The sequence below is a fragment of the Anolis carolinensis genome, unplaced genomic scaffold, assembly GCF_035594765.1.
Source record: "Anolis carolinensis isolate JA03-04 unplaced genomic scaffold, rAnoCar3.1.pri scaffold_13, whole genome shotgun sequence".
Classification (NCBI taxonomy): domain Eukaryota; kingdom Metazoa; phylum Chordata; class Lepidosauria; order Squamata; family Dactyloidae; genus Anolis; species Anolis carolinensis.
Window position 1 is genome coordinate 1,046,000 of NW_026943824.1, and position 25,948 is coordinate 1,071,947.

A 25,948-nucleotide genomic window follows, 5' to 3' on the forward strand; every position below is an offset into this window, starting at 1 on the left:
TGCCAATAATAATAATAAGTTTACTGTGTCATACTCTTTGTGCCAATAATAATAATAATAATAATAATAATAATAATAATAATAAGTTTACTGTGTCATACTCTGTCTTTGTGCCAATAATAATAATAATAATAATAATAATAATAATAATAATAATAATTTGAAATGCTGGACAAGGAATGCTCGACTTCTCTGATCAAGAAAAGCGCAATTATCATGAGAAGAACTTTGCAGGACTTGTGTCTATATCAACATCACGTGGCTCAATAAGAATCCCGAAATCTAGGCATGCATAAAAGGAATGTTTGTGATACAAAGGACCTTATAGGAACATTTCTAGCAGCTTCACTCAAAATAATCGGAGGCGACAAGAAAACATCTTGTTCGGAGGCCCTGGAGAGACAGCCTGTTCAGTCTGAGCAAGCAATACATCGGTGGCCTGATTCAATGAGAGGCAAATAAATAGGTTTGTTATATGCTTTATAGAGAAGGGCTTCTGCAAAGAGGAAAAGTACTCGCTTTGCAAGTCAAACAGACTCGTGTCCCACCTTCGGCATCTACTGAAGGGAGCTTTTGAGAACGACGGCTGGTCTTAATATACAGACATGTCTAAGGACAGGCTAAATGTCTCTCACTAGAATTCCAAAATCTGAAATGTTCCAAAATTCGAAATTGGTGCAGAAAAGCACTGGGGCTTCCTGATGGTTCAAAGTGGATTATAAATATAATAATAATAATAATAATAATAATAATAATAATAATAATAATAATAATAATATGACCTTCAGGGTATGTATATAAAACACAGGAAATCCTCAAGGGGCGAACACGATGGGTTCTGTAGGTTTGTTCTTAAGTCGGAACAGGGACATTGTTTATGTGTAACTCCAGCCCATTATATTCTAGGAGCTGAAGTCCAAAACACCTGATAAATAAGAATATCCAAGGTCTCTCATGATGTCTGTCTGTATCTGCAATTACAGGGACTGCAACACTTCTGGTCCCAAGCATGCTTAAAATGCATTTCTATAAAACCCATATTAAAATACACAGAACATGTTTAGAACTGTGAAACGCTCTCCACATTTTTGCACCACGCGATAGGGAGAGAAATCCAGCCCATCAAGCATTTGTGAAAGAGCAATTAGGGGTTTTTAAAGAACTCCATTAAGGACAAACAAAGAAGTGGATTTAACCAATTACCCAAAAAAAAAAATCCAATTTAGCAAACTATTAGAAAATGGAAAACATTAACTTCGGCAATCCATTATTATTTATGGCACGTGCTGTATAATTCTGGCAGTCGGAAAATGGGCTGCGATATGACGGGTGCGGAGAATGAATGAAGAGATCGACGTGGGGGTCTGAAAAGAGGAAGAAAGGCACAATGCCAGTCAAGGCGTTTGCCGAGACCTTGTGATTTCGGCCCCGTGCCCTTAGATGAGCTCTCAAAGATGGATGGCGAGGCATTGAGTTCATACACGGCACAAATTATGAACCGGGAAGCAGAACCAGGTGATTAATTGCTGTAATTTTACCTGTAGACATAGTTAACAAGGTCTAAGAACTGGGCGTTTAATTCAAGGTCCTCCGGGAAACGTTTCTCCATGTAGGTCATCATCTTCACCAGCAGAATGGACTTCTCTCGGAGGGTGGGCGTCTGTCGGGAGAGGGAGAAAAGGGCAACAGGGTTGGCTTTGTCAGGATTTGTCAAAGAGAGGAGACCCAAGCTGGCCCAGGCTGGCACAGAAGACAGTAGAGCCCAAGCTCACCTGGTTCGCAGCCAAGGAGGAGTTGTTCTTCACCCACTCTTCCACGATCTTCACCACAGCCCGGAGGATTTTGGCGTCGTTGGATTTCTCAATGAGCGAGGTCAGGATGGCTTGGATGAAGTTCTTCCTCATTTCCATGCTCATCACCGCCAGGCGGGTTTTCACCAAATCCAAGCTCAGCATCACCAGTTCACTCGTGCCAGCTGCGGAGGGAAGCGGAACACACCATTATGCGCATCACCTGCTCATGAACAAGTTGGACATTATTCCAACTTTGTGTGCATCCCCATAACAATCCTGTATCCGTGACCATTTTTGTACCTGTTTGCATTTTTTAATTTATTTATTTACAGTATTTATATCCCGCCCTTCTTTCTCACCCCGAAGGGGACTCAGGGCGGATCATATTACACATATAAGGCAAACATAAAATGCCTTTACATAGAACAGAGACAGAAACAAACCCTGTGTCTATATCAACTTGACACTCCCATCCCAATTTGCACTTCCAAGAATTTGCAGCACTTTATCAGTTACCTCGTGTTTACAATATTTATATGGTGCACTTTATCCAGTCTACTTTTACAATCTCTCCGTTTTAATCCATGTTTTTATTAGTTCTTGTCATTTATTTTTATTGGGTAATGTTTAAATTTGTATAATTGTGCATTTCTCTTGTCTATTATTGTGTTTTCTATTCCTATTGTTTTAATTCGGGCTTGGCCCCATGTAAGCCACCATGAGTCTCCTTTGGGAAGATAGAGGCAGGGTATAAAAATAAAGTTATTATTATTATTATTATTATTATTATTATTATTATTATTATTATTATTATTTTATGATGTAGCAAACAAGATAGATATGCTGGATTTCGTATCACAAAATCACAAGTCGAACACTTCCCAAGTGTCTAGGACTGTGTGATGTATTTTCAGATGATGCGCGCAGTCCCAGTAGGGTGGCCTTTTGCAGTTATTGTATGACACAGCAAACAAGATAGATATGCTGGATTTTATTTCACAAAATCACAAGTCGAATACTTCTCAAGTGTCTAGGACTGTGTGATGTATTTTCGTATGATGCGCGCAGATCTCAACAGGGTGGCCTTTTGCAGTTGGCAGATTATAATAATAATAATAATAATAATAATAATAATTATTATTATTATTATTATTATTATTATTATTATTATTATTATTATTATTATTATATTGGAACCCCCTCAACAGAATTTCTGAGGATGCCATTGGCCACGCATGTAGGCGAAACACAGCCATATAGCCTGGAAGCCACACAACAACACACCAGACAATTCCACCTTGGAAACATGGCGGCAGCGGAGGCAACAGGGCGGAGTTACCTGTGTTTGCTTCGGGAGTCCCGGCTTGCGACTGCTGGTTCAAGTGTTCCCGCACCATCTTCTGGAGGGACCTCATGAAGACCGAAATCAACCTGTCGATGTAGCTGGGGTTGTTGCTGCAGGCCGACTTCAAAATCATCAAGGTGCCTGCGACGAGCATGGAAAACAAAGCAAAATAAAGGAGTGCGTGACAGGCGGCTGTTGCAGAACATGTCGCTGTCCCGTTAAGAAGACGCCGGCAATGTCTTCCTTTTACTGCAGCAGGAAAAGCTCAAGATAACAGAATAAAGTGCTGCAAATTCGTTGGAGATCAATTACTTTATTTACTAATTTAGCAACAAAATATCACGATGTATTGAAAACATTGACTACAAAAATGCGTTGGATACTCCAGAACGTTGGATAAGCGAATGTTGGATAAGTGAGACTCTACTGTACATGTAATATTAATAATAATATTATGATGTAATACAATCTATATATATAAAAGAGTGATGGCATCATGGCAGCGGACAAAACAACAAAAGTAAACACCCCACAACCTCGAAAATTGACAGCACAAACCCTCATCCATTCCTCTAGGTTGATACAACAAAAAGAAAAGAAAAATAAAGTCCTAATTAGAGGGAGAGGAATAATTGTTTTTATCCAATTGCTGCTAAGCTCCGCTCACTTGGTCTCCTAGCAACCCACTCAGCCCAGGGGACCCTTTACCTTAATTACCACCAATTCCTCAATACTCTATTTCCCATACCACCATACTTCGCCACAGCAACGTGTGGCCGGGCACAGCTAGTGTAATAATAAATATATTCACGATTATAATTGTATATTTATATTACATGCAATATTACTAATAATATTGCAATATAGTCGTGTAATATAATATATTGTATGTATATATACTTGTAAACCACCCTGAGTCCCCTTCGGGGTGAGAAGGGCGAGATATAAATGTCATTAATAATAAATAATAATAAATAATAATACATCATCATCATCATCTTCATAACAAGCACTCTCAGAGAACTGCCAACACTCACATTTCCAGGGATGGAAACATTAATTAGCCTTTTTCTAAAGCAAGAAAGCAAAATGACATTCAAGAGCTATAGGGTTCCTGTGTATTGAGTGATGGGGCAGAAGGGGGGGGGGGGGGCGTCAGCAATGAGGGTCCCATGGAAAGCCATGGAAAATTGCAATTCAGGAAGCGAGTCCAGTTGGTCAGCCAGGTCAAGCAGAGCTGGGCTCCTTAATTCTTCTCCTTCAAAGTTGTTACTAAACAGCCAGAACCCACTCGTGCCCCCAAATACCCTGAGTGATTTAGCATTCTGCTTTGGGTAGCTTAGGGAATATAAACAATGGACTTTTTTCCCAGGACTCTTGCTCTCGTTGCCGTCTCTATAAAGAAGGGCACTCGGCGTTTTGCATCTTCTTAAGAGGTTGGGCTGTGTGAATTTTGGGCTCAGGGTCTTTGGTGACTCCGAGGGGAATAAACAAACAACAACCTGGACAAATGATAAGGAGGATCTTTCTTGCTTAGGGTGCCCTAGAGCACCGCCTGACACCTGACAAATAGGCAATTCCCAAAGTGAAATTACACCTGTCTGCACAGATCACAGGCCGGGATGGTGAAGGACATTTGTCATTTAAGGCGGCCGCCGCTCGGAGCCACTGCAATTTCAAGCCCGGTGTTATTGACAGAAGCAATTCCGTGGCGAGCGAGCCTGACGTGGGCCCAACTTGCCAAACGGTTTCACCGTCTCAGCGCAACCTCCTCCGGCAGAACAGCGAAAGCCAAAGAAAGCCTGGCCCTTCGGCCCCAAAATAATAAAACACGGATTGGCAAATGCGCAGGACGGAGAGAACACATGATCTACATGACGTGTGCAGAAATACAATGAACTGGGAGGAGCAAAGCTGCTATGGTGCGAGGAGTCAAACTCTGGAAACTTACCAAAAAGTTGAGAAGGGTTGGCATTCGTTGCTTTCTCATAATTAGTAAGTCCTTCGTAAATAACCTTCCCGACGGCCGCGTAAAGACACTCGAGTTCTTCGTACTTGGAGGCAACGCTCGAGGTACCTACAGCGCAAAGGGAACAAGGATGAAGACCGAACCGGAAACATTGAGTTCTGCTGTCCTTCTTCGTTCCGGAAATCCATGAACTGCCCACAGGGCTCAGACAAATGATCCCATGATGTGTTGTCGAAGGCACAGTCACTCCATTTGACATGCGAAATCTCTTTTTGTATCTCTCTTTAGTTTGACATTTGGCCATTTATCCTTAATTTAGATTTATTTATTTTTTTGAACAGATGGCACCAACCGAATTTTTAAATCACTCACACTCCATAGCTAGCCAGTTCCTTTTCTATAAATTCCCAGTGAACATTGTCAAAAGCTTTCTCTGCGTCTAGAAATCACGGCGCAACTTCTCCATTGGGATCTTGTTCTTCTAATGTGTTTAAAACTGTCCTTACATTCTGGTTTAACTAAAGCCTCCCTGATCTTCATGTAGATATTTCATGTTTAAGGTTCTTCCCATGACCTTGTAGCGCCTTAACTTCCTTCTTGTTTACAAGTTTCAGTCAGTGCACTTTGCCCAGCTCATTTTATGTTTTTATTGCTGTGTTTTTCATGTGTTTTACAATGACTGTAATTTTTTTATGCCTTTTAAATTCATTTGTGTGTTTTTGTATTTGATATTTGTATTTGATATCACTGTATGCTTGTTTTATATCTGTGAGCCGCCCCGAGTCCCTCTGGGGAGATGGTGGCGGGGTACAAAAATAGAATTATTATTATTATTATTATTATTATTATTAGAACTCTAGCTAGGATTGATTTTAATCTATTTGCCAAAATTTCTGCAAATAATTTGTAATCACAGTTTAGTAGCGAAATTGACCCGAAATTTTTGACTTGTTCCATATCTCCATCCCATTTAAGGACGAGACATACGAAATCGCAAGCAATGGGGAATTCTGCATTCTAAGGTGAGTTATAATCTTATGCATGTATCCCGTGAAGCAAGCCTCATAAAGGAGAATGGGTTTACTTTCGAGTAAAGTAGAACAGAACTCTGGCCTTCGGCTTCCCTCTTATTACCTCAAAGCTTGCCTTTCCACCCAGTTTCCCTTTCTTGTCTTATTAAAAGAGCCATGTTCAACAACTGGAAGAAAAAAAAAACCTGTGCTTTCAAAGCAGAAAAATGGTAATTGCAAAAGACATTACATTTACAACACGTCCTTCTTGAGCCAAAGTAATAACTGACACAGGTTATTAAGTTTTTATGCCGCCGGATAATGATGTATTCCTCAAGATGACTTGTTTCAACTTTTTCTTTTAATTGGGGTGGAAAGTGCAAGTTCAAAAAAATTATTTCTGCATACCAACACGAAGGACAAGATGGCAGTTCCGGGTATTTCCACCCTCTTATCCGGGATCGAGAGGAAAAAGGGATCGGGGGAAGCAAGGATCGCGCAACAAAGACGTACTTGGTTCTGTCGGGAAGTTGCTCATCAGGCGCGACAGCAAAGTGTGGACGGCTCTCAGGACCTTGGTGTTCCCGCACGTCATGCAAGAGGCGATTCCGCGCTGCAAGGGCTTGAAGCTGCTCAGAATCGCCGGAGACTGCAAGACGGTCAGGAGGAAGCTGAGGACTTCCAGGCCGGTGCAGATATTGGCAAAGTTGGCCTGGTTGGGCTGCTCCTGGAAGGAGGAAAAGGGCCTTGAGGAGGAGCAGGCAAGCACATGGCCCTCCTCCCGCTCTCTTTCCTCCAAATATAACAGACATGAGCCAACTTTGGCCTTCCCTCCAGGTGTTTTGGACTTCAACTCCCACAACAACAACAAAAACAAGATGGCCGAGCTGTGGCGCAGCTGGTTAGTAGCCAGCTGCAATAAATCACTACTGATCGAGAGTTTAAAGCCCAGGTCGGATTGAGCGCCCGACCATTAAAAATAGCCTAGCTCGCTGTTGACCTAAGCAACTCGAAAGACAGTTGCATCTGTCAAGTAAAAAATTTAGGTACCACTTTATGAGGGGAGGCTAATTTAACTAATCTACAACATCATAAAACCTTCCAGCAGCATGTGGATAGGAATGAGGAAGTACTACCATCAAGAATTCGGTGTCACAAGTGGACGGTGAAGCAACAGCTCCCCCTGTGGCCGGAATTGAGCATACCCTCATGAAGCCGGAAGCTGGAAAATGTCAAATTGCCTCTGTGTCTGTCTATATATGTCGTATTGTCTAATGGCATTGAATGTTTGGAATGTATATGTGCATTGTGATCTGCCCTGAGTCCCCTTGTAGATAAATATAAATACTGTAAATAAATAAATAATACTAATAAGTTGGTTGTCGGAGGTGGCACCGAAACCAACTCAAGGTGTCATCACCCTGTTTTGATCTGGAACATGGCAATGTTCTCTGTTCTGGAAACTCCATTATGTCTGCTTTACCTTTACGCACATGACTACTGAGAGTCAAAGACTGTCAGCCACAGTAATTCAACCCAGCAGGAGCCAAACGATGGTCAACACATCAATTAAACAGGACGAGTGAGTATCGGTATCAAGAATCCAAAACCGTATTCGCAACATTGTCTCCTCTCAAAGGTCTGAAGCCAAACCACTTAATTTAAGCCCGCCAAGGCACCCATGACATCATGCCCAACACATCTGGACCTCAAGGTCTTATCTCGACTCCTCTGGGAATATTTCGTTTGCCTGCTTTTCACACCCTACGTTCTCAGGTCTAATCTACACTCCCTTGAAACCTCCTTGTCTTCCCAAGGCCTTTTCTCAAGGGAAATGGTACTTTCACTTTCCCCTGTTGCCTGAGAACATGCAGAAGAATCCAAAACACACAAAGATGCCTCATTTTGGAACCCATCACCCCCCTCATCCTCTGGACATTCAGAAAAATCCTCCGACGCTTGCCAGACTACAACAAGAACTGAATCTCAATCACCATATTCTGATATTATCAAGTGAGAGGATGAGGCACCGAAAGCCCTCCCTTGGACCATTTCTCTTTTAAATAAAAACCCAACTTGCATAATAGATCAACATCTCATCAATGTTTCAATGCAATCATTCAACTCCAATTCCCATCGGTTGACGCTTTCCGCCCAAACCCGATGTCAAGAGAAGGGCGCGAGTAATTATTCGGGACGCAAAATCAATTCCATCAGACCAAACGTTTTCCAAGTCACGGCACCAAATTAAACTGGCAATTAAGAAGGCTAACGTGACATTTCGAGTCTTCTGCCAACACACGGCTTCCTTCAACACCGATGTTCGCAGTATTAGCACATGTTTAAAAAATGAATCAACACATGCAGTGTGACATGACAACCCGTAAAAGGCCCGAAGGAATTCATTAAGCCCTTAATTGCGCTGCCTCGTCGCCTTGATGCCGAAAAAGTTTCCTGCGACTTACCACAGTCATTAAAAGCTTATCAAACCACTGCAGTTTGAGCTCCGATTTGGGCCACATGTCTGGACGCAGAGCCGTCTTCAGGAGGTTGACGCAGCGCCGGGAAAGCAGTTCTCCCGGAGAGCCAGCCGTGTTCGAGTTGTCGTTTACCTAGCGATGAACCAGAACCAGGCAGCAAACATTTATCATCAACACTGTTAATTACGGGCAGACCAAAGTTGGCCCATGCCTGCCTTCAACCCCCAATCCCAACAGTATTGATCTCCTTCAATGGATTGATATTAACCCAATTTTCCCAAGCGAAGCGCGCCGTACCTGGCAGGCAATCCGAATCAGGAAGTTGATGACGGTGTCCGTGTGCTGCTTGTCAATGGGCTTCGACAGGAGGGCATCCGCTCCCGGCAAGGACTGGCTGCGCCCAAATACCTGGGAACGACAGATAATCATTGGTATTGGGATGAAGGGCAAGTGGCAAAGCCAAAGTCACATAAACGAAGCGTGAAAACAGGAATGATAACATCCACCCCAAGAGAGTCTGAAATGTGTGGTTCTTACAGCGCTGATGCCACCCGTCGCAGTCCGGAAACGCTTCACTTCTTGGCCAGAATCGACCGAGAGGCCCCTCTTGACCCCCGCCGAGGCCGAACCCGACCCCTCACCGCTGGACCCCGGATCCATGTCAGAATCAGGCTGTGGAGGAGAGGCATCGCTATCATACTGACCCTATTTTACTTGAATCTAATGCTCACTTTCTTTTACGGCTAAATTGCTGTTTTTTCTGGCGTATAAGACTACTATCTAACCCAGGAAAATCTTCTCAAAAGTCAGGGTGGTCTTATATGCCCAGTAGTCTTACGTGGTGGAAAATGCGAAACAACTGACAAAATTGAGATGAGCATTACACACAGTGGCGCATTAGAATTATGCTCACAGAGCAAGCATGGGTCAACCCCTCTTAACTATAAGCCATCTATCTGTAAGTCGGATGTAGTCCAAAACCAATTATACTAGTTTTTATTAACGCAAGGCGCCTGAGGATTTCCCCGCAGTCGCAGGTGAGCCACTCACTTGTTGGTCTTTGATGCGCTGCAATTCCCACTTGATGACCACTTCTGCCAGATCCACGGCCAGCTTCCTCTGCTCGATGGTGACGCTGGGGGTGAAGCCCAGCCTCTGCATGGCGCTCACCATGTGCTGCACCAAGTGGTGTCTCACCGGGTAGTAAACCTATGGGAGGGGGAGAAAGCCCTCCCAAGTTATTCTCCTGGGCATAATGTTGTGTTTTTTTTTAAATGTGTTTTCAAATATATTACAACTTGTACTCTCGGTTCGCTTCTGACACGATAAATAAATAACCAGGTCATCACCTTGAAGTGCTGGACAATTAAGTGCAAAATGTGGACGAGCTGTGGGACGGTGTGGCCCTCTTCCACGATGATCTTCCTCGTCCAGTGGGTCAACATCTGGTGACCGTCCTCCATCCGGGCCGGGACCGCGGGCGTCAGGATCGCCATGGCTTGCCTCACAATGGCCCGCGCTTCCATGGCGTGAGCCTTCAGGAGGCTGTGGAAGACCTGCGAAGGAGGGCGGCATCGTTAGGTAGGCATTGCCGTGCATCATCAACAACCTGACCCTGTCTCCAGGGTATCCTGGCACTGGAAGACCCTCGGCACATTTCAAGACTCACCTGCAACACGATTTTCTTGTGGATGGCGAACTTGGCGATGATGTGCGCCAGGAGCAGGTGCCCGCTGTACTTGCAGGCCGGGTCCACGCAGGCCTTGGAGAGCAGGCATGGCCAAGCAAAGGTCATGAGTCGCCGCAGTTTGCTGTTGCGGTTCTTGTTGTTGTCGTGGATGTGGTGCGGGGCGTGCTCCACCAAGAGCGTTGCAAACTGCAGGAGGTAGATCCGGAGAGAGTCCAGCATGTCTGCTTGCTTCTCGGGGTCGAGAACCTATTTCCCACAAAACAGAAGGAAAGAAGAAACATCACCCAAACATCATTGCCAAATCAGCAAACCATAAACCAATCCAGACAAAATGGCCATTGGAAATTTCCGGGGCAATCGGCAAGCAATGCCTCTGTGTGGCAAGTCATCAAAGCGACTGAATAAAGAAATGTTGTGACGGCAAGAAGCGCACAGTTTGAAAAGAGATGAGGGAGACGCCACAAGACAGAAAGAAAGAAAGAAACAGAAGTCTATCTAGAGAGATAGATCTGTTTGTTTACTAAATGAAGGAGTTAAGGATGGAAACAGCACAGGAGACAGATCTGTTTGTTTACTAAATGAAGGATTTAAGGATGGCTATAACTTCAGATAACGAAAGAAAGAAACTATTTATTAAGACCCAAACGAAGCCTCTCTTTCAGCAGACAAAATCAAACCAAACGTGTATATTAGGTAGGAAGGGGAAGGCTTCCTTCCAAGCTACTCGGCTCTAGAAAGTTGCGCAAGTGGCCTTTTCTGCGCAAGCAGAACATCCATCTGCATGAGATGCAGAGACCACAAAGAGGAGACTGAAATCTCTGCTGATCTCTGGCTCGAGAAGCCAAATCCCTCTGGCTACAGCCCGACTCCTCCCATTAGGTCTCTGAATTCCACTGAAGGCGATGGGAAAGCTAAGGAAGCCCTTAGTATCTCTTGCAGGGAAGAGAGAAGTGGCTGGAGTGTGGAGGGATGAGTGTGCACTCACTACCTTTGTGATGAAGACGCTGGTGATGCTTTCGGGGTTGTCTCCTTCCGGGTTGGGGGGGCCCAGCAGCTGCTCTCCTTCCCCTTTTTCAAAACTGTGCAAGAACGCTGGGTTCAGAATGTGTTGCAGGACCTGCAGATCAGAAAGACAAAAATGAACACAAGCACGAAAACACACTCTTTCCAAGTGTTTCCAACGTTGGCAGGACTGCGAGTGTGCAATATGTTGCCGGGTGCTACCAATCCCCCTAGACGTGAACTTTCTTTCTAATAGAAGAGCTGCAGGCAAACAAGCCTGCCAATATCCAAGGCTGATGGATTGCTGACTTTGCCCATTGCCGCTCTTCTTCGCAAAAGGGGCCTTGGCCAATTATTGAACTCCCGCTGACATTTAAAGCCAGCAACTTTTGTCGCCTGAGGAAACAAGCATCTAAATACCAACCCGGTTCCACTGGTCGTCGATTTCCGTTTACCTTGGCCTTCAGCTCATCTCCAAAGTTGGGGTCGGCAAAGTCGACAAAGCGGAAGAAGAGGGCCCGCTTCTGGGCGATCGTGTAGTTCTTGGGGATCTCCTCCTCCATGTACTCCTTCAGGAAGGTCATGTTGCAGAGGAAGCGGCCCGTGAAGGCCCGGAGCAGCTGGAAGAGCAGCTCGATGTCCCCGTAATTCCTCCTGAGAAAATGCACAAGGAACAGAAGGAGGAAGTCACACAGGAGCCACAGATACAACCGGTGCAGAATCATACTTACAGGAGCTACTGTACATACTTGCAATAATTCAACAGGCAATAGGCCAGGAGTTTGGGCTCCTTCCAGTTGGTGGCGGCCATGTTTTCCTTCCGGTGCCGCTCCTGGAAGGCTTCGCTGACCCAGACGCGCCGCAGCTGGCTCACCAGGGAGTGCTGGTTGGCCAGCCAGCACTCGTCGTTCTTCACTATGATGCTTATTATCTTCCAAAACAAAACAAGGGGCTTGTGTGCATTTGTCACAAATACTTCTTGAACCTTAGAAATGCTCATAATAATAATAATAAGCATGTGTTGGCTTCGATGCGGTCTGAATTACGGCTCTTGTATAAGGTCTGGTGAATGAATGGCATAAGCACTTCGCATTGTTTTAAACTTTGTATATTGTATTTTATGACTATGTTATGACTATTTTATGACTGTTTTAACTGTTTTAATCGTTTTAGTTTATTGTATATCAGTGTAACGGCATCAATTGCCACTTGTAAGCCGCCCTGAGTCCCCTCGGGTGAGAAGGGCGGGGTATAAATAATTGAAATAAATAAATAAATAAATAATAATAATAATAATAATAATAATAATAATAATAATAATAATAATACAGTAGAGTCTCACTTATCCAAGCCTCGCTTATCCAAGCCTCTGGATAATCCAAGCCATTTTTGCAGTAAATGTTTTCAATATATCGTGATATTTTGATGCTAAATTCATAAATACAGTAATTACAACATAACATTACTGCCTATTGAACTACTTTTTCTGCCAAATTTGTTGTATAACATGATGTTTTGGTGCTTAATTTGTAAAATCATAACCTAATTTGATGTTTAATAGGCTTTTCCTTAATTCCTCCTTATTATCCAAGATAGTCGCTTATCCAAGCTTCTGCCAGCCCGTTTAGCTTGGATAAGTGAGACTCTACTGTAGTTTATTTATACCCACCCCTCTCCCCAAAAAGACTCGGGCAACTTAAACAATCAAAAGATACAGAATCAACAGATACAGAAACAATCGAGAGCAGAGACAGGAGAGCCATCTCCTATGGCAACGTTGTCTCATCTGAGAGGCTTAAAGCCAAACCACTTGATTTAAGCCTGTCCAGGCATCCATGAGATCATGCTCAAGACACCTTGAGATCATGCTCTCAGACTCTTTGTTTATTTTTCATTCCTTGCGTTCTCAGGCCTAATCTAGTTTCCCAGGAAAACTCCCCATCTGCCCAAGGTCTTTTCTCAAAGGAATTTTCACTTTCTCCTGTTGCCTGTGAACAAGCACAGGCATTCAAAATATCGGCCTCACTTGTCAATCACTCTTTCCCACTGGGTGAGCCCTTCACACCAGTAAATTAATAGAAAGTCAATCCTACCTTGATGGCCTGAAACTGGAGGTCGAGCCGCATGGTGCTGGTGCTGGGAGAGCCCGGCCGGACGGCCGCTTGAGTACCGCCGGGCAACAACAGCGTGATGAAGCGGTTGGGGTTGGCGGCCAGGACGTCGCGCAGAGGTTTCGCATCTTTATGTTTCAAAAAACTCTGGTTGGGGAAAACAACAACAACAACAGTTATGACGGCCATGGAGTGGCATCTACAACCCAATACGCTGGTTTGGTGTTCAAGTATATCCTGACACTTTGAGACTGGGGCACAGGCAAGATCTGTTTGCACATCATCCAGAGATCCTCTTGTTATTGTTGTTGTTATGTTTCAATACAATTTAAAAACATACAAATAAACAAATATTAAAACATAATTAAGTCATCATGTCATCATGGTTAAGGTGCTCAGTGGCAGCACAGACCTCACAGATCAATGGAAAACTAAAGCAGTTGGTTCAGAGGTTACCATAAACATTCTGCTCCACTGTGGGTCGTTCAAGGTGGCTTCCATCATAAACAGCTCCACCGTCTGAGAAGGGTGGCGCGTCAGAAACTTTATTAATGGCTCTCTGAAGGGACTGCCAGCCTGAGGAAACAAACCACAAAGAAAAAAATATTATTATTATTGTTACTATTACTGTTTATTTATACCCTGCTTTTTCTCTCCACAAGGAAACTCAAAGCGGCTTTACATTATGAGCATTTTAATAAGCTTCGTTTAGCATGAGTTACACAGGAGAGAAGAAGATGGATTCTCCATTCCTTGTACTTACAAACAATCCGAGTCATCAGATAGTAACATACAACATAGGCAGATACTCAGACTGAGTCACACAGGAGAGAGGAAGATGGATTGTTTATTCCTTGTACTTGCAAATAATCAGGCGAGCCAAGATGCTGAATCTAGAGAGTCAACCTTGTCTTCAGTGTGTCTGAATCCTTCTCCCCTTATATTTTCATGGAAATAATGTTTGAAATACCAGGACAGACTGAAGGATGATATTGTTCTATTTGGGTTTCTTGTTTACAATGTGACTCAATAAACTTTGTTCTCCGGCTTGCAAAAATCGTATGACAAAATAAAGTTAAAGACACAGTGTCATAAAAACAACTTGCAGGTTATTTTTTTCCAGTGGAGAGAAGCAAAAAGGCGCTGACTGTTCTTTAAAAAGAAAACAAGCCGTCTATGTACCGGCATTACTCAAACTGGCAAGCTCTAGACGTGTTGGGCCCCAAACCCATCATCTATATATATAGTATAGCCAAAGGGAGTTGTAGTGCAGCTACCACCTCACCTGACGAGCCTTTCAAGCCCAGGAGGATTATTTCCAAACTGTAGGAAATGGAACTACGTGCAAACAACGGCGCCCGCAAATCAATGCTTGAAATCAAACGCTTTGCACCGGGGAGCGGAAACCATTCAAAAGGACAATTAAAGCGACTATTACAAATGGAAGAACGGAAGCAATTACAGGGGAAATTAAGAGCCGCTTTACCTCGATCAGCATGGCCCGTTCCGTTTTCATCACAACTTCGAGCAAGGGCTTAACGAGCGTCTGAGGAGCAGCCGGGATCAGATGGAATAGGTTTATAATGGCCGAGCAAATCTTCATTTCCTACAGATAAAATAGAAATGCTCACAAGCAGCCATTGGACGCCTTTAAAAAAAAAACAAAGCTTGTGCTCGAGGATGACGCACCACAGACCCTGAATGGAACACGGTACGGGCAGTCCCCGAGTTACAAACAAGTGACTCATAGTTAAGAACAATGGGGCTGAGACAACAGGAAGTGGGAGGAATCTCCTCATCGGAAGGAAGCTAAATTTACTCCCGGAAGAGCTATTATCATGGGGGGGAAAGGGGGTCTCCAATGGACCTTATCTCCAATCCTTGTTTACACAACAAGCCAATTTTTGAAAATTATCACAGAGGCAAAAAGTAGGGTGAAATCTTCTAAACGGGCAGAAACCCATTAGTGTCCCCATTGGCGAGAATGGGCGACCAACATAACAAAAAACTAATGACATTTTTGGAACAGTTATAGATCCGACACGGATCCCTTTTGACTTTTTTGAAACACTTTAGAATCACAACAGGGGTTGCGCGATTTTCGTTAAGACAAACGAAGCAGCTTTTTGGAATTGTGCACAACCCTAATGTGTATGGCTGGAGTTATGCTTAAAGAATGTCCCTGTTCCATCTTACATGCAAATTCAACTCAAGAACAAACCCATAGACCCTCTTGTTTGTAACTTGAGGACGGCCGGCACTCCTCTTTCTAGATCTTGGAGCCTGGCTGGCAAACCAAAGCAAGGCGTTAAACCGCAGCTACTTACCCCGGGGTCACATAAGAAACTCTTTTTTTCCCCGTTGCAGTTTACGATCTTTCATTTTAAAGGATCGACAAAAGATTGAAGTTTGACCGCACTTATAAGTCCCTCCCTAGGGAGGTTAGACAGGCTCCCATCCTTGCTTCTTTTAAAACGCAATTGAAAACTTGGTTTTGAGTAATTATTCCCCATGACCAAAATTAACTTACATATTTTTCTGCATCGTTCTCGGTTCTTATAATAAATTGGACGTCTACCCCCACCCAACGGTCAAGAAATAGTTGCACTTTGTTCTCTGCCCCGAAGCACTTTATAACTTTACTACGGCACTTTAGTTCAATTTAGTCACTCCATTTTATCCCCCTCCACCATCCTGGTGGTTCGTTGTATTTTATTTTACTTTTACCTACTTTATGTTTTAATGGGCTTTTTATGCTTAATGTAATATATTGTTTGCATAATGTGATATTACAGTGTTTTATTCATTGTAATATGTTTTAATAGTTGCACTTTGTCCTCTGCCCCAAAGCACTTTATAACTTTACTATGGCACTTTAGTTCAATTTGGTCACTCCATTTTATCCCCCTCCACCATCCTGGTGGTTTGTTGTATTTTATTTTACTTTTATGTTTTAATGGGCTTAATGTAATATATTGTTTGCATAATGTGACTTTACAGTGTTTTATTCATTGTAAATATGTTATAATTGTTGTACTTGTTTACTGTTTTCGGGCCATTGTCCTGTGTTAGTCGCTCGGAGTCCTGCGGGGAGATGGTGGTGGGGTAGAAAAATAAAATTACTTACTTACTTATTTACTACTCCTTAACTGCAGTTACCACCCCTGGATATGATGTTCCTTGACTGGAAGTGTCGACCTGGCCAGCCTGATGTTGCTGGCCAATTAGGGACAATTTTCCCAGTTCTCTATAACTCCACCACTCCATTAACACCCATATCGTAAACGAGGGTTGTTTCCATGACGGGAATAACTCCGCACCCATAAAACGGACTATCCTTCTCTATTGCCACCTAGTGGCCTCCGCGCGGATAACATAACAGCACCCAAAAATTAAAAATAGGGATCCCGGCTCATCTATGGAGACAGAAAACGAGTTTGTTTGTTTTTTTTTTCGTGTCAGGAGCTACTTGAGAAACTGCAAGTCGCTTCTGGTGTGAGCGAATTGGCCGTCTGCAAGGACGTTGCCCAGGGGATGCCCGGATGTTTTGATGTTTTATCATCCTTGTGGGAGGCTTCTCTCTTGTCCCTGCATGGAGCTGGAGCTGATAGAGGGAGCTCACCCACACTCTCCCCGGGTGGGATTCGAACCTGGCAGCTTTCAGATCAGCAACCCAACCTTCAAGTCATAAGGCTTTAATCCACTACGCCACCAGGGGCACATAAAAGCCTAGTAGTGTTTATCCAGATGCTGTTTTTGTTTTAATATCTTGATGATTTTAAAGTGTATTTATATGTTGATTGTTTCTATTGATTTTATGTTATGTTTTGTTTGCTTTGTATAATAAGGCATTGAATTTCTGCCTAGATGTATGTTGTAATCCCAGGGAGATTAGGTTGGCTCCATCTCTACCTTCCTTCAGGAAACAACTGAAGACTTGGATGTTTCGGCAGGCATTTGGAGATACAGTCATTAATTAATCAGCCTGAGGATTTTTAATAATCTAGCCTGCATTTATTAGGGTCTTACCATTTATTTATTTATTTATTTACTTCTTTTATATCCTGTCCTTCTCACCCCGAAGGAGACTCAGAGCGGCTTACAAATCAAATGTACATACAATATATTATTAGCATAGCACAATATAAGCATTAAATTACTATGTGTTTTAAATGTAATTTTTTTATCCTGTATTGTTGTTTAAATTGATATATTGTATTACTGTTTTATCTTTCTAATATTGTGATTGTGTTGTGTTGCTTATATTTTGTTCTTATGTGGTTTTGGGCCGCTGCCCCATGTAAGCCGCCCCGAGTCCCCATGGGGAGATGGTGGCGGGATATAAATAAATTATTATTATTATTATTATTATTATTATTATTATTATTATTATTATTATTGAGTTTTTGCCTAGATCTATCTTGTATGCCGTTCTGAGTCCCCTACAGGGTGAGAAGAGCGGGATAGAAATGAAGTTAATAATAATAATAATAATAATAATAATACAGTAGAGTTTCACTTATCCAACACTCACTTATCCAACATTCTGGATTATCCAACACATTTTTGAAGTCAATGTTTTCAATACATCGTGATATTTTGGTGCTAAATTCGTAAATCCAGTAATTACTACATAGCATTACTGTGTATTGAACTAGCTTTTCTGTCAAATTTGTTGTATAGCATGATGCTTTGGTGCTTAATTTGTAAAATCATAACCTAATTTGATGTTTAATAGGTTTTTCCTTAATCTCTCCTTATTATCCAACATATTCGCTTATCCAACGTTCTGCCAGCCCGTTTACGTTGGATAAGCGAGACTCTACTGTAATAATAATAATAATAATTTTACGAATGGTTTAATATAACTGAATTTTAAATTGAATTGAAATGTTATATTTAATTTGCTTTGTAAAATAAGGCATTGAATTTTTGCCTAGATGTATCTTGTATGCTGCTCTGAGTCCCCTACGGGGTGAGAAGAGCGGGATAGAAATGAAGTTAATAATAATAATAATAATAATAATAATAACAACAATAATAGAAAACGAGTGAAGGGAGGCCTCTGGGATTGCTTATTATTATTATTATTATTATTATTATTATTATTATTATTATTATTATTTCCAACCTGTCCCTGTTTGGCATTCGCCACCCGAAACATTTTCGACTCAAAACATGTAGAGGTGAGACAAAGAAAACTGCCCTCAAAACGTCCTGTCGTATTGTAATAATAAAAGAAAGTACATGCTTGACAAAAAGTCCTTCACGGGTCACAGCAAGTGTAATAATACTCATACCACTCTGCCACAGACGGAAAAAAAATTAAAAATATATATACATTAAAGACAAGTCACGGCACTGCACTCAAAAGAATGCACAACGCATTCTGCCCAATACAGAACGAATATATATATATATATATATACATACGGCTAAACAGACCATAGCATAAGAAAAGGAAGGGTGTTAAGAACCAACCAACAGTTACAAAAAGGGGATGAAAAAAACAGAAAAACGGAGGAGAAAAAACAAACAAAATGGACAACTTCCTGGTGCCTCCGCTGAAATAATTCTCACCTCTACCCCTTCCATGGCAGGCTGAACCGAAACAAAAAAATTCACAGCATGAACAATGGACAACGAAAGAAAGAATTTTTTTAAAAAAAGGAAACGCAAAATCCAAACACAAATGTCAAAAAAAGAGAGATGTATATGCTGTGCTTTCAGGGTTGGAGTCAGGCACTGAGTGTGTGGAGGAGGAGGGTTGTGTTCTCACCTCAAACTGAGAGAATGGAGACAAGGAACATCTCCCGCACTCGGAAATGCTCTCCTGAGGATGGGGAGGAAAAGCATCTTTTTTTTTCCAGTTTGCTATTTGCACACACACGGAATACATACAACTTCCCATATTATTCATTTAAAAAAAAAAAAAAGTTTGAACACAAGGGAGGAAAAAAAATGAAAGGAGGTTCGGGAGGAACGAGACAGTGAAGGCAACTCCCCGACGATCCCGGGAGGCAACGAGAGACAACGACGGAAACGGGATCCGCTCAAGACGTCACGGGGCGAGAACGAAGGAAAAACACACAACACGCGCAGGCCAGAAACAGGCTCACAATCTCCTGTCCCGCCCGGTATCGCAGTGGCACATCTTAATAAAGCTTGCGCATTGGAAAAGTGGGGACGGGGACAAGGGGAGAGCGACTTCGCACACAGCACACCTGCCTAAGAGGTCCAAGTGCCTGGGGGTTGCCTCCAAATATGTGCTTTTAGCCGACTTCAATGATCTGGGACAAAGTCCTAATTAGATGGACAGCGGTCTAGGCTACAGAATATTCATTCTGAATGCAATCTGAATTCTACTCATCCTGAAAAAAGGTTACATCTAAAATCTTCCTCTACATGTACTGAAGCAGGTGTCCCATCAGGCAAAATGTAAGAAGTTGATCTTAGTAGGGGGTGCTTTGAATGCGATTTCCTGCTTCTTCCCAAGGGGTTGGACTCGATGGCCCATGAGGTCTCTTCCAACTCTACGATTCTATGATTCTATGAGTAGAGTAGACGCCAATTCTTAAACATGAACACAACCCATCATATCCTTCTATTTAGGTAAAAGGTAAAGGTTTTCCCCTGACGTTAAGTCCAGTCATGACAGACTCTGGGGGTTGGTGCTCATCTCCATTTCTAAGCTGAAGAGCCAGCGTTGTCCATAGACACCTCCAAGGTCATGTGGCCACTGGCAGGACTGCATGGAGCGCCGTTACCTTCCCGCCGGAGCGGTACCTATTGATCTACTCACATTGGCATGTTTTCGAACTGCTAGGTTGACAGAAGCTGGAGCTACCAGCGGGCGCTCAAGCCGCTCCCGGGATTTGAACCTGGGACCTTTCGGCAGCTCAGTGCTTTAACGCACTTCGCCACCCGGGCTCCATTATCCTTCTATTACACAGCGAAAAAAGTCAATGGGATTCTGGCCTGCATAAATAGGGGTACAGGGTCTAGATCCAGGGAAGTCCTGCTCCCCTCTATTCTGCCTTGGTCAGACCACACCTGGAATCACACTGTGTCCAATTCTGGGCACCGCAATTGAAGGGAGATGTTGACAAACTGGAATGTGTCCAGAGGAGGGCGACTAAAATAATCAAGGGTCTGGAGAACAAGCCCTATGAGGAGCGGCTTAAAGAACTGGGCATGTTTAGAAGAGAAGGCTGAGAGGAGACGTGATAGCCATGTACAAATACATGAGGGAAAGTCCTAGGGAGGAGGGAGCAAGCTTGTTTTCTGCTGCCCTGGAGACTAGGACACAATGGGACAATGGCTTCAAACTACAGGAAAGGAGATTCCACCTGAACATCAGGAAGAACTTCCTCACTGTGAGAACTGTTCAGCAGTGGAACTCTCTGCCCCAGACTGTGGTAGTTTCCTTCTCTGGAGGCTTTGAAACAGAGACTGGATCTGTCCGGGGTGCTTTGAATGAGATTTTTCTGCTTCTTGCAGGGGGCTGGACCGTGAGGTCTCTTCCAACACTACTATTCTATGATTCTATGATTCTACACAGCATCTCCCTCTTCCGCTTCCTCCCTCTCTCACACACAGATTGCTACAAGGAAGAGTCACTAAGTCGGTAAGTTTGTTCCAAGACAAAACAAATCATGAACTGGCTCCAGTTGCCTAACACTCTGCCCAGTTAACTCTGCTGTGCCCAAAAACAATGAACCAACAACTTACGTTTCCATCACTCCTCTGTCCTCCCTTGTGAGTAATGACAACGACTTCCATCCATTTACGCAAGTGTTGCTGCAAGAAAACCCAACACGGAGTCACACCCTGCATTCTTTAAGGTTAGAAAGCAAGCACGGGATTTACAAGGCGCCCATGTTGTATTACACTTGGGCAGCACACGGACACTGGAGAGACTTCAGAGTGAAGTTCAAGAGTCCTTCTGGTGACAAAAACCGACACATGGCATTGCATTGCGCAGAACAGGCGTGGGCCACCTTGGGCGTTTTGGACTTCAACTCCCACAATTCCTGACAGCCTCATGCGCCTTCTTTTTCCCCTGCAGCCGCTTAAGTGATCAGATAATCACATACAATGCAGGCAGATACTCACACTGAGTCACACAGGAGAGAAGAAGATGGATTCTTTCATCCTCCTTATATATGTATCTGATCACTTAAGCGGCTAAGAGAGGAAAGGAAAGGACCTGAGGCTGTCAGGAATTTTTAAAAAATGAAAATTTATTATCTACTGTACAGTAGTTGTCATCACAAACCAGCATAACCAAACTGTGAATCCTGTCAAGAATTTCTGTATTATATTTTATTGCTATACTGTTTTTAAATTTCTATTTTAAGTTTCTGTTCGTATGTAAATGTATGTTGTTGTTGTTGGGCTTGTCCCTGTGTAAGCTGCCCTGAGTCCCTTCTTGGGATACAAGAATAATGTTATTATTATATTATTGTTATTTCTTGTTACTACCTTTATTTCCACGTACAACAATCTATGGTATGTACATTTACCAATCCTGCATGCTTCCAAACAAAAACTTTACTAGGTCTTACTTTCAGGGGAGGCCTTATATTTAGCAATTGAGCAAAACCTCTACTAAGTCTTATTTTCTGGGGATGTCTTATTTTCAGGGAAACAGGGTACTAGGAGAGAATGCTGCCAGAAAACATTGGCCATACCGACTGAAAAACTCACAGCAACCCAAGCAGATCCAAGCGGATAGATAGCTTTCCTTCCTTCCTTACCATCATTTGGTCGCAGAACTTGTCGTTGAAGGAGTTTGGGAAGAGCCTGGTCACCGAGGTCAGCCGGTTCACCACGTTGAGCGTCAGGCTCCGGTAGTCGCCCAGCATCATCAGCAGTGGCCTCATGTGCGTGTGGATCTGGTCCACCTCGATGGTCGCGCCTTCCAGAAACTGCAAGGGAGCAAAGCCGTTTGCATAATAACAAAATGTAACAACACCCAATTATATCAGCACCATTCAAAGGCAGATGTAAACAGAGAGGCCATTTATCCTGGTGGCAACAGCGCGGCCTTGTTACTTCTGATCTCGAGGGAAAGAACACAGTCGATACCGAAAGGCGTTTGCTTTGTCTCTGGGCTTTGCCGCCAAGCAACCCACCTTCCTCATGCAGGCCTCTCCGGCCTCCTGGAGTTCATTGTTTGTTGAGTTAAGTGCCTTGAACAGAGCAGCAATGATTTTCTCTCTCGACTGAGGCAAGTAATTGCAAGCGGCTAAGGCATCTGCAAAAGAGAAAAATCAAAGGGAAAATGGGCTTCTGTGTTAACTGGAAACTCAAAAGTGGGCGAGAAAGAATTCCTGTGTTTTCATTTCCATATCACACTCCTTTTATTTCTCCCTAAATTACGGAGAGCTCAAAAACGTTTCCAGGAACGTAGGCAAACGCAGGAAACTTGAATCATGAAATTGAGAGCGGAGACAGGGACCTGAACCTTTTGGCAACGTTGTCTCCTCTGAGAGACACCAAGTAAATTTATTTATTATTTATTTACAGTATTTATATTCCGCCCTTCTTTCTCACCCTGAAGGGGACTCAGGGCGGGTCACATTCACATATAAGGCAAACATTCAAATGCCTTAACATAGAACAAAGACAGAGACAAACGCAGGCTCCGAGCTGGCATTTAATTTAAGCCCAAGCCCAACCAAGAGGCCATGAGATCATGCCTAACACACCTGGGCTTCAAGGACTTCTCACGAAGTCTCTCAGAATCCCCAGCCACTTGCTGAGCCACAACATAAAATCTATCACGCTGAGGTCCAGGTGTTAGTTATCCCGAGACAGAAATCTATCACGGAAAGGTCCAAGTGTGAGGAACTTACTCAGCGCAGCAATGCGGAGCGGGACCAGGGAGGGGAGGCTCTTGTAGCAAGGCAGCTTCATCAAGGCGCTGTCTTCGGCCTCACACAAATTCAGAAGCTGGAAGGGAAGACCAAAGCGTTTGACGCCAACAAAACCCGCTGCTTTGGAGAGACAGGCAATCTGGAAGGAAACTCTTCAACACTGAGAGTGACTCCGATGCCCAATTGCTTGGAGCAGAACGCCAGCCAAAACATCAATGTTGATATCTGAGTCTAAAGATTTCCTGTTACCCCCAGTCGAATAAGCCTGAAGCTGAAAAAGTATGAAAACGTAAGCCGGCGCATGTACCTCTGTATAAAAGACCTTGTGTTCCACCACATTGAGGTCCATGGTGAAGAGCCGGGGCTGCAGCGTGGTGCAGAACGTGTTCCCCTCCATCAAGCCAATCTGGGCGTTCGCAGGCTGGTGCCGAAGCAGGTGCTTCTTCGGAGGAACCATGTCTTGGAGCACCTTTGGAAAGGAAGCACGCGGCCTTTGAAGCCTGCTCTTACCATAATAACAAACCATAAAACTGTGTGGATATCCCGCCGTATTTCCCTCCCTGTGGGGACTCGGGGCGGTTGACGACAGGCAGCGGCAAGCATTCAACCCTAACCCTAACCCTAAAGGTGATGAAAACCGGAACGACCAAAGCCATCCAAGTCAAAAACCAAATCCAACATCCACATCAAATCTATACAAATTCCTGCATTGGCATTTGTTTTGCCGCCTGTGCAAATCCCGGGCCATCCGCCTCCGTCACCCGCCCACCCGGCTCACCTCTTTGTGCGGCTCCATGATGACGGTGACGCTCTTCCCGGTGACTTGCGCCAGGACCTGCAAGGAGTGCATGGCTTGCTTGCGCACGGTGGAGTTGGGGGAGGTGACCTCGCGGACCAGGTCGTGGGTGACGTGGTGGAAGGACTTTTCCTGGGCGGCCAGGATGTCCTCCGCCTTCTCCTCATCCTTCAGTGGAGTCGCACAACGGATCAGGAGCTGCTCCAGCGTGGTTTTGGCCATGGCCACAGCGCCGTTCGACACCTGCGCGGGCAAGCCACAGAAGCATCCATCCATGCACCCATTGCGGAGTGACCCCAGTTTAGACCCCCAATGGAAATCTGATCGTGCATGCTCGTATTTCAGAAAAATTTGGAAGTTGGGTAACTCATAAGATACATGCAATGAATGAGTGTGTGCAAATACCTCTCCGGTGAGGTCCATCATGACGAAAAGCAGGGCTTTGAGGAAGGTCTGCTGGTTCTGGAGGACCCAGATGAGAGGCAGCCGCTCCATGAGGAACTTGATGGACACCACGCCGCCCAGCTTGGCGTACCAGGCCTGCTCATAGCAGCAGGCGCACAGGCGCTCCACGATGTACGAGAACAAGGGCAGCTGACAAGCCTGCGAGGGAGGGAGGCGGGAAAACAGGGCTCGTTCAGCCACGCACAGAAGCACTCCCCTCCACCCTCCACTCAGAACATAACACTGCATTCAGAAATCAGAAGTGGCATAGATGCGCAAGGAATCTGTGCATCATAATAATAATAATAATAATAATAATAATAATAATAATAATAATAATAATAAGGCCTGATCCTTGCAGCCCAGGAGCAAGCCATCAGAACAAATGCAATTCAGGCCAAGATTGAAAAATCAGCTGATGACCCAAAATGCAGACTCTGCAAGGAAACCGACAAAACCATGGAGCATCTCCTCAGCTGCTGTAAGAAAATCGCACAGACAGACTACAAACAGAGGCACAACTATGTGGCCCAAATGATTCATTGGAACTTATGCCTCAAGTACCACCTCCCAGCAGCAAAGAACTGGTGGGATCACAAACCTGCAAAAGTATTGGAAAATGAGCACGCAAAAATACTGTGGGACTTCCGAATCCAGACTGACAAAATTCTGGAACACAACACACCAGACATCACAGTTGTGGAAAAGAAAATGGTTTGGATCACTGATGACAGGTGACAGTCGCATTGACGAAAAACAACAGGAAAAACTCTCAGGACCTCAAGATTGAACTGCAAAGACTCTGGCAGAAACCAGTGCAGGTGGTCCTGCATTGGGTGCCGTGCCAAAAGATCTCAGCCAGCATTTGGAAACAATAGGCATTGACAAAATAACGATCTGCCAACTGCAAAAGGCCACCCGACAGGGATCTGCAGCATCATCCGAAAATACATCACACAGTCCTAGATGCTTGGGAAGTGTTCGACTTGTGATTTTGTGATACGAAATCCAGCATGTCTATCTTGTTTGCTGTGTCAGATTATGTCATTGTGTCAATAATAATAATAAATAAATAAACAGGTCCCATGAACGCTCACCCTTTCCTTGGAGCCCAGGATGATGCTGGCGACGTCGAAGATGACGGCCAGGGCGACCTCCCCGATCTTGCAGAGCTCCTTCTCCTCGTAGGCCATGCAGATGGCGATGGCGTCGATCAGCACCAAGGGGTCCATGCCTTTGGACCCGTTCTCCTCGCTGTGGAACATGGCCGTGCTGGGCTGGCTCCCCACCTGGTAGCACTGCAGCAGGAACGGACCTGGGTTCGCCCAAAAAGGCCAGGCGGGAAGGAAACAAAAAACAGAAGCATTGGGATAAGGATGTGCCGAGGATCCAGCACTCTACCGCTTGCTGTCCCTGCGAAAGAAACC

The 25,948-nt window shown here is 44.0% G+C and overlaps 1 protein-coding gene across 1 annotated transcript in view; it reads right to left on the minus strand.

Annotated features, from left to right (window-relative positions):
* trrap (transformation/transcription domain associated protein) overlaps positions 1-25,948 on the minus strand; it is a 74,601-nt gene that overhangs the window by 31,022 nt on the left and 17,631 nt on the right. The window contains 27 exon segments of the mRNA XM_062964168.1: positions 1,539-1,660; positions 1,773-1,975; positions 3,133-3,279; positions 5,090-5,215; positions 6,631-6,844; positions 8,583-8,729; positions 8,895-9,005; positions 9,135-9,269; positions 9,648-9,806; positions 9,947-10,153; positions 10,267-10,533; positions 11,276-11,404; positions 11,745-11,943; positions 12,039-12,220; positions 13,383-13,547; positions 13,857-13,976; positions 14,887-15,006; positions 18,981-19,001; positions 19,180-19,233; positions 21,132-21,200; positions 22,160-22,330; positions 22,538-22,659; positions 23,261-23,357; positions 23,589-23,750; positions 24,060-24,320; positions 24,483-24,680; positions 25,619-25,836. Of these exon segments, the coding sequence (XP_062820238.1) occupies positions 1,539-1,660; positions 1,773-1,975; positions 3,133-3,279; positions 5,090-5,215; positions 6,631-6,844; positions 8,583-8,729; positions 8,895-9,005; positions 9,135-9,269; positions 9,648-9,806; positions 9,947-10,153; positions 10,267-10,533; positions 11,276-11,404; positions 11,745-11,943; positions 12,039-12,220; positions 13,383-13,547; positions 13,857-13,976; positions 14,887-15,006; positions 18,981-19,001; positions 19,180-19,233; positions 21,132-21,200; positions 22,160-22,330; positions 22,538-22,659; positions 23,261-23,357; positions 23,589-23,750; positions 24,060-24,320; positions 24,483-24,680; positions 25,619-25,836 (4,126 nt within the window).